At 38.5% G+C, this 9,281-nt stretch overlaps 1 protein-coding gene across 1 annotated transcript; it reads left to right on the forward strand.

The window, feature by feature from the left end:
• Positions 1-765: 765 nt before the first annotated feature.
• LOC113989561 (carboxymethylenebutenolidase homolog) lies at positions 766-8,837 on the forward strand. Its single transcript, XM_027724290.2, has 6 exons — positions 766-800; positions 4,092-4,271; positions 4,913-5,020; positions 6,846-6,988; positions 7,390-7,481; positions 8,658-8,837. Exons 1-6 carry the CDS (start codon positions 766-768, stop codon positions 8,835-8,837), a joined length of 738 nt encoding a protein of 245 aa, XP_027580091.1.
• Positions 8,838-9,281: the final 444 nt, after the last annotated feature.

Genomic DNA, 9,281 nt, shown 5'->3' on the forward strand with positions numbered 1-9,281 from the left:
AAATAACTTGGAACACTTTTCAACTTGTTGGGAATACTTGTGGGTGTGGTTGTAATATGTTTAATCTGTGTGCTAGGGAGACTTAAGTTTTTTATGATGCAAGTTTGCCGGAACAGATTCATCTTAATTCAACTCAAATCCCATTAAGGGCATTTATTATTGACAATAAAATTACATGAATATTCTGCAAGAAAATGCATCAGCAAAGGTATCAGTGGTGCTGAGTGCCTCAGTTATAAATGCTGAGGTCTAAAATGTCTGCAGTGTCTGAAAAGGCTGCACCACACACATAACAGTGTAGTGCAGTGTTTGGGTTCATCTTTCTGCCTAAACTCCTTAAATAATAAATAAATAAAAGATAGTAAAGGCAACTGATGTGAAGCCTGTTGCACCCTGCCTCTCTGCATGATCTGTCTCCACCCCTTCCGTTCAGGATGACTCTTGTGCTAAGTCTCTCCTCCTCACTTCCCAATCCCAAAGTCTGCAGAAGAGTTGAAGTGCACCTGGAAACTGGATGGACAGCACTAGGAGCAAAACTGTCAGCAGAGCTGGTTTTCTTCTTTTTGTGTTTAGAGAAATCTAGGTGGTGTCTCACTGAGCAGAAGAAGCAAGCTGGGCTAAAACAGGATCCTGTACTCCAGGTATGTGATGGCAAACCAGTCCATACAGACTGAGTTGGAAGAAGAAAAGGATAATTACTTTTACCTGTGCTGAATGGGAAAATCTGAATTTGTCAAGCAATAAGATATAGCTCTTTGAAAAGGCATGAAAAATTCAGCAAAACCCACTCCTTTGGAGATACTATTACTTTGGTTTTAGTAAAAAAATTGCACAAAGACTAGTAGCAAGGGGTGGAAAAGGTAAAGATAAAGGCTGTCAACTTTGGGAAAGACTGGATTTAACTTTGAGTCCTTGCTACAAGCTGTGGCACAGTGATAGTTCTGAGGACATGGGTAATTTATGTTCATCAGTAGCAAGTTCACATCAAAGGACTATAATAATTTTTTTTGCCCTTATGGTAATGAATTTCCATTCTTTTCTTTTTTTGGTCCATTGAGCACTTAGCATTGAAATAAAATACTACTGTAGATTAGAATGTTATCGCTCGACTCAGGAAAAGGGCAGAGATGTCACATCTTGGCATCATTGTCCAAGGTTCTGCCAAACAGCACAGTGCTCTGAGATCATGTGCTCATACTCACCTTCTGAGAAGTGGAGATTATCCTGAGAAATATCTTTGCCTCTGTTTAACCTGATTGTTTTTAAAAAGATTTTTAACCTCATTTTCCAAATAGGGATTTGTTTTTTCATATTGAAAATTAAGACTCAGCAGAATTTAACCATGTAATTAGTTGCTCCCTAGAAATATAGTAGTTTGTGTCTGTTCTACTACCCAAAGGAGCCCACCTTTGCCTTGTGTAAATAACTTCCTTTGGTTTTTATGTTATTTGCACAAAAGCTGAATGGTATCAAGACACCCGAGGAAGAGCAGGACCATTGTTGAGAAGGAGAAGCTACAAAAAGACCCTTAAGGAGCAGTAGGATGACATCAGATTCATCAATCTGTCTTTTTTCTCTGTTACCAGCAGTCAGTTTTCCCCCTGTTCCCACCAGGCCCTGCATCTCCTCTGTGCTGGAGTTCAGTGATGAGGCACGGGGCATAAAGTCAGGATGCTACCTGCTTGGAACCGTGCCATGGGGAAAGCAGGAAAAGGAAAAGTGTAGTGGCTGGAATTGATGGGAAGAGGGAATGAGGTGAGACAGGATAGGTAGGAAATATCCTGGCTTGTTGCTTTGCCACACCACATTGCGTGGGACAAAGCAGGCGGGAGCAAATAAAGCTTCTGACTGAACAGGATCCCATCAAACTTCTAAGCAGTTCAGGTGTGGTTGACTATTTACTAACGTTCTCTGCAGCCTGGTGTCTGGAGGAGAGCCAGCTGGCTGGGCCTCAGTCAATACAGGCCAAAGAAATGGTTTCTGAGAAGCAACCAATAGATAGGGAATAGGCTGTTTCACAAGTACCTTATATGCTTAATGCCTCCTAAACACTACTTCCTTGAAGGGGATATCACGGGTTCTGAACAAAAGACCTCAGTGGAGTAAGCCTGTGGCTGCCATCTCAGAAGCCAGTAGTGTTAGCTATCTTTGGGTGTGCCTGTGGTTTCTCCAGGCAACCTCTTGCACTTCAACAAGCTCATTCATCTTAGGTTATAAAAAGAGAGGTAGGAAGTATTTTTGCGTGATCAGACCTCTCTCTCAAGCATTTTCAGGCATTTCAAGCATTATGGCTACCTTAAACTGGGAGATACTCCCCCATGTGTGTTACAACTTCCTCTTTCACATGATGCCAAAACAGTGGAGGTATTAGTCCTGAAGATCAGGCTGCTTCATGCTTTTTAGCACCAACCTTGACATTCAGACGTTGAGAAAGGTGGGAGAAAATTAACACATGTAATCGGTTGTCAGATATCAGCGCAGGGGATTACTCATGATGAGAGATGATCCACCTAATGGCTATACCTGAAGCAGCTTAATTCTAGCAGAAAAGCCACGTCTGCCCAGTTCCTGTATCTCTCCACCACGCTATCAGCCAGGGGTTATGGTTGCAGCCAAGTGTATTTGCTCAGACTCAGTGCTGGCCCTGCCAGATCTGGTGACAGCAGCCCCAGGGTTGGGAGAGGATGGGGAAGACCAGTGTCTCTGGACTATACATTGGGAAGGCTGATTGTCTTGGGTATAAAGCAGTCTAAATGAACATAAAATCTGGATGCTGTTATTGAGCCTGTGTGAATCACGCAAACTGGGAAGTGCTGTGTAAGGCATAAGAAAGCAGTAAGTCTCTTTGGCATCAGTTCTCTGTTCTTCAGTCTGTCTGCACCATGGTTCCAAATGTGTCTGTACTGCCTTGGCAAAATATCCCATTAGACTGTGAAATCTAGCCCTCTGCTATTGTAGTTAATGGAGAGCTGAGGAAGGCATACATTTTTAACAGAATTTGCTGTACTTCCATGAAGACTAGATAGTTTTATGAAGTACATGTTACAACCCAAAACCGTATAATAGGCTGATGTAGAAATGATGAAGCAGAGATAGTCATAATGTATAAGCATGTGTACTGCATCCCCAAGGACAGTTTCAAAGTCAGTACATGACTAGGAAATGCTACTATTAACATTGGCCCTGCAGACTTAATTGGATACCTTGTATAGAGGCATTGTAACACCAGTTTTAATTACAGGATCACAATCTACTTTTTGCACAGAGTCCATTCCAAGCTCCTGACACAGAGAGTCAGAACAGCTTTTGACTTTAATCTGTCTAGCACATCTACTGGTTCATTGTCTGTAATTGCTACTTTTGGAGAAGGGAAAAAGCCAAATGCTCTCACACATTCTGAATGAGCTTTGCATATATGCTTGTTTTCTCGCAATCCCTTTCAAGGGCATAGAGGCCCAACACATGGGAATCTAGTTCACAAATCCATACTGCAGTTCTTCCATAACTGCATCCAATACATCTGCTCCCGGACCAGCTGTGATGCTGCTACAGAAGCACAGGTTAGCTAGCAGGCACCAGCACCGAGAGAAGCACTGAGCACTATACTTTAATGTAGCAGTTGAGTGCTGTGGTCTTACAAATAATTCAGAGAAACACACATGGAGTCCCCACAATGGCCCCATGCCCGGGGAGAGAGTGACATCTGAAGCTGTACAGCATCCCACCAGTGCTGACAGAGCCACATGGGAGCAGAACAAATGTGACATGATTATCAAGACCAACATGCAGAGTTTATTTGTAAGTTATTTTATAACTTTGATTTTGGTATTTCTCTTCATTCTCAGCTTAATAACACACAATGGACTAGGAGCCATTCTGCACTGGAACATTACTTTTGCTTTTTTTTACTTTGTCCTTTCAGACAAGGATGTCAATGTTATTTACAGAAGCTACTAAACTACTTTCTGCAGATCGTGTTTGCCTTTATTTGCCCTTAATTATTTGTTTTAACAAATTAGTTTTACTTTCTTGCTGTCTTTTTTTTTTTTTTTCCCAGGTTTTCAAATGGCTGATCCTTTTCTATATAATACTGGAGACAGATCTCACTATGGGTGCCTTGGACATGAAGTACAAATTGAGTACCTTAAGGCATATGTTTGTAGACCGTCTTTTTTCACGGACAAAGCTGTGATTGTGGTTCATGATGTATTTGGATGGCAGTTCCCAGATATTAGATACATAGTCGATTTGATTGCCGGTCATGGATATTTGTAAGCAACTTTCTTTCCTGTCTTTCTCTTAAATGCATTAATAGATCACCAGGCCCAAAGCTAGGCATGGCATGTGATGTTTTGCATAGGCATAGGGCAACCATGCCTTTTCAGGCTGAGTGAATAAAAAAGGAAAGGGACAAAACATTTCCACAAAGCCACCAAAGCTACTAAAACTGACCCATTAAGTGGCTACCTGAGCACAACGCCACAAGGAGTCATGAAATGCCAGTGTTTGTGCTTATGTAGCAGTGTAGGTGATCAAAAGATAAACGCTGGTATCTATTTTCAGTTGTATAAGCTTTTCAGAACCAAACCTTTTGAACATTTGCTTTATCTTTTAATAGTGAAGAGATATATATGTGTTTATATAGAATGAAGAGGGTAGCTTACTTCCTTTACTTTTGCATTGTGTGTCTAAGGAAACAATGAGCATTTATTCGTGGTTTGGTGGTTTTTTTCCATACAAAGACATATAATTTTAGCTCTGCTGATTGTCAGAAAAGTATGAGTAAAACATAATTCAGATAGTAGCCATGTAGAAGTGCACTCTGGAGTGGAAGACATTAGGAGACATTTAGACATTCACAGATTCTCCCCAACTGGATATGAAAATTGACTTCATTCTATGTCTCACACAGAGCCATCTGCCCAGACTTCTTCAAGGGAACAGAACCCTGGAAATCTACTGATCACTGGGCTGACTTTGCTGACTGGATGAAAGATCACGATCCTATGAAAGTAGACAAGTAAGATACATATTTATACTAGAACTTTAAAAAGCATCCAGCAAACAAGGGGAATTTGTATGAAATGTTAGAATGGCATCTCACAGCAGGGCAAGCTGGCTGCACAAACACAATTGCTAATTCTGGGTGATTCTTCTGTGAGTCCAGGCACTGTCTTGGCTGGGATTTGAAAAGAATCATCTGCTCTGCCCATCACTCTGCTTGTTGTCCCCATCTTGTTTTCCTGGGCCCTTTTCTAACTATGTTATACTGGCCACACAGCCTCCCAGTGTTTCACAAGCTATGAAATACCCAGCACTCTCTTCCACAAGTGCTGATTCTGCCCCCAGTTCCTCAAGATAACAAGAAAAACACTTCTATAATTGCTGATGTTATCTGCTGGCTGTCACTTGCCCATCTTGCTTTCTGCCTTGTAGATTATGATAGGTACAGATGATATTCTCCTGAGCAGCACTACACAAAATTTTGCAAGATTGCCCAAAACCCAAGATGCATCTGATCAACTATACTGTTTTTCTCTGTGTGAAATAGAGGGACCACTGTCTGTACAGCCTAGCAGTGCCTGTAACAAGGCTTCTCTGAGTTACGGGGAGACATTGCTTTCTTCAGCATCTATCACCACAGCTCAAAACTTCAGAAGATGACAGTAGGCAGTGACATCCTTTTACTCACCTACCACCTTGTAAGGCACAAGTATTCTTCTGACCCATTCCAGACATCCCAGCAGTGACAGCCTGACTTCAATATCTCTCACTTATGTTTTTGACAATAAGTTGCAGAAGCTGTGTCAGATGTTTTTGAAAAGGCAAATGACTAACAACTACAAAAAAATTCTGCTCCAAAGAGTGAGCAGATATGTGGGCACTGCCATAAAAAATGGAGATCTCAGGTCATGCCTGTGCTGTCTTTTCAGTATTCACTTTTGAGGATCCCCGCTGGTTTGGATCCACTGCTCTGCCAGAAAACTTGGAATTCAACACACCCATGACTTTCTTAGTACCCTTCCATACAAGCCAAATCTGAAAAAGCCTGGCCACAGGCCTAGGGCACAATCTCCTCTTCATGTCACTCTCATAATGTTTTTTTTTTGGTCAGGCTAACCAAACCTGTGATGATATACCTACTGTTTGAAAATATAGTTTTTAGCTTATGCAATCTGCATTTAAACTTTATTTCAAACTCTGTAGATAATGAAGAAGATTAAACTATTGAGGCTTAAGAAGTCAGGATTTTTTTAAAAAAATTGACTTGCTTTTGTCTGCGTTGAAAATAATTTTCATTTTTTTTCATTATACTTCATGTAAAACTTGTTTTTTTAAACATTATAGATACTGACAGTGTACTTTTGAGTAATTGCTACTTTAGTATAACATTGTTGCATGTGGGCTTGGTAGGATATTTTAGTATTAACTCATGCAACAGGAATGACATAGCCAGGATAAATCTTTATCTAAATAGGTGGACCCTGTAGAGATAGTACAGTGAAGCTTATCTATTCCTACAGTCCATAATGCAAGATGTTGTTCTGCTTGCAGATATGTCTTGTCTTTAGTTGTCCTCTCCTAGACAAAGTGGTTGAATTAAAAATTTACTAATTTAACTCTCATTTAATAATAGAATTAGAATTTACTAATTTAACTCTCATTTAATAATAGAAGACGCTGTTCTAGGCTGAAATGTGATTTTTTAAAGTAATCCCTGTATTAAATGATTGGAGGTGCAGCACAGAAAACAATATCATGTAACTCTTGTAATTTTCTTCTTAAATTGTCAAATATTGCTTCTGCAATAGAGTCCTTAGTTTACTTTTGTTTATATGTCTTAGGGAAGCTGATGTTGTCTTGAAGTATCTAAAGGAACAATGCGGTGCAAAGAAGATTGGTATCGTTGGGTTTTCCTGGGGTGGAATGGCAGTACATCACTTGATGCTGAAAAATCCTCAATTAACCGCTGGGGTGTCCCTCTATGGTAGTGTAGAACACATGAAAACTTACTTGGGTTCTCATGACTGTGCATAGTTTGTAACTGTAGTTATTGCTTTGTAGCAATTTCTGTAAAAACTCAAAGGTGAGTTGCAGATTTTAATTATGGTTATTTCAGCAATATGCTGTATTTGTATAAAAATTTTAATACTGTAGACAAGAAAAAAATTGTTTTCTTTTGCACAAAAATTTTCTAATCTTATTTTAATGCTTGGAGAGCAACAAAATATATTTTCCAAATGCTTTTTCTCCATCCAAATATAAACTGTATTGATCTAAGTAGTGTACCTAATGAGTAAACCTTAATAGCAACTTTGTCTTTTAATTTGCCATTTATCTTGCAAGACTGTTAACCTCACTAACAGACTGTTTCTCAAAACATTATAGGAATAATTAGAGACTCTGAAGAAAGATACAATTTACTAAATCCGACATTTTTCATTTTTGGTGAGAAAGACCACACCATTGCTTTGGATCAGGTAAACTTTTGTACTGGAAATACTACTTTTCTGATAATTCATTTATCCCACACAAAAATCCTTTTTAGAAACCATTTGCAGATACAAAAAATTAGACAGTCTAGATTGTTTTGTTTGTATTTCAGCTTCCCATATATCTTGCTTAGGTTATTCAAAGCTTCTTTTTTGAGGTGAGAAATGCAGTAAAGACAAATCATCAATCTCCAAATGGCTAGATAAGCAAGGTGTGAAACTGGGCAGGGAGATCCAACTGGTATGAGCTGAGCATCTCAAAACCTTGAGATACTACTGCTGTGGATGAGAAATCAGGTAGTTAAGCTACTCGGAGGAAAAAAAAGTAATTTCAGCTTCGGAACTGAACTTTCTGATGATGGGGGCCAATGACCAATTGCTTTTGGCATAAGAAGAAAAAAATGAACTGTATGGGAAGACCAGGTGTGGATTTTAACTGAGATGATAACAATTTGTGGCCTCTCTTTTGACTCTTGGTCGCCATCTAGCCATCTATGTTCTGATATAACCCCTACCGTAAGCATATCTGAGAGGCTGGATAAATACATGTGTAGGAAACTGGTGCCCTCTTCTGTGAATAAATTCTTTTTCTTCAGTGACAAGGATAAAAAAAAAAGAAAGAACATGAAATAAATTACAGAAATCTCTCTAATCTACAAAATGGGCAAGATTAAGTTTTTGAGGCAAAATAAGTGTTCATTCTCCTATTTTCTAACTTTTTAATACAAATAAGCACAAGAACGTGTCTGCAGATGTATATGTGTACATAAACATGTGATTAGTACTTTGCATGTACTTATTACCAAAAGATTGTGCAGGAACAGTGTCTTTTTGTAAAGCAAACTAAAAAAAAAAACCCTCTGTGTTTTCTTAAACTCTGTTACTAAACCTATCAAAATGTTTTGGACTGATGGTCACTGAGGTTTATGGAATATGTTCTCTTAAGATCAGAGCTTAGATGTATAGATGACAAGCCTAAAAATCTGAATAGAAATGCACCAGTTCCTTTGTGACAATGAGATTTACCAGACCATCTTTGCTGTAACTGTTGAGGTTCTTAGACTCACCAATACTTATAAAAAAAAATAGTTTCAGTCTTACATCCCAAAGAGGGTTTTTTCTACGAGAAACGACAATGTAATGGAAAACCACTTTCTTTTACAGATCTTCTTATTGGAGGAGAAGTTGAAACAGTATTGTAAAGTTCCATATAAAATTAAAGTTTATCCTGGACAAGTTCATGGTTTTGCACAACTGAAGCCAGAAGATATGAAACCTGATGATAAACCTTATATTGAAGAAGCTAGAAAGGATATGATTGATTGGATCAAAATGTTTGTTTGACAATAGCAGAAGGGATTGATAGGCTTCAAGATCAGTGAGTGATTTAATTGAGAGAAGAAAACAGTCAAAGAAAAAGTATGTTGAAAGTTGTCACAAACTAAAATAGGTACATTTTAATTTATAGTTTTAAATTATTTTTTACAATATTTACAGAAGATTTTGAAATCAAAGTTGGACTAATGAATGATTAGGCATTAAAAATTGTTTGAATTTACCTTGCTTCCTATTTACTTAATTATTTTGCATTATGACCTTGATAGTAATGATACTGTTTATCCACTTGTCTTTGATAGTGAGCATGACTTGAGTAATTTCAATGTACTTGAGTAATTTCAGGCTTTGTTTTGGTATGATGATTGGTGGCCATAGGTGTTAACATGCAAGCACCCTGGTTTTGCATACAGACATTTTCTTTTATTATCTACAAAGCATTTGTCTCAGTTA

The sequence above is a fragment of the Pipra filicauda genome, unplaced genomic scaffold (assembly GCF_003945595.2).
Source record: "Pipra filicauda isolate LSUMZ 115617 unplaced genomic scaffold, ASM394559v2 scaffold39_size4671491_pilon, whole genome shotgun sequence".
Classification (NCBI taxonomy): domain Eukaryota; kingdom Metazoa; phylum Chordata; class Aves; order Passeriformes; family Pipridae; genus Pipra; species Pipra filicauda.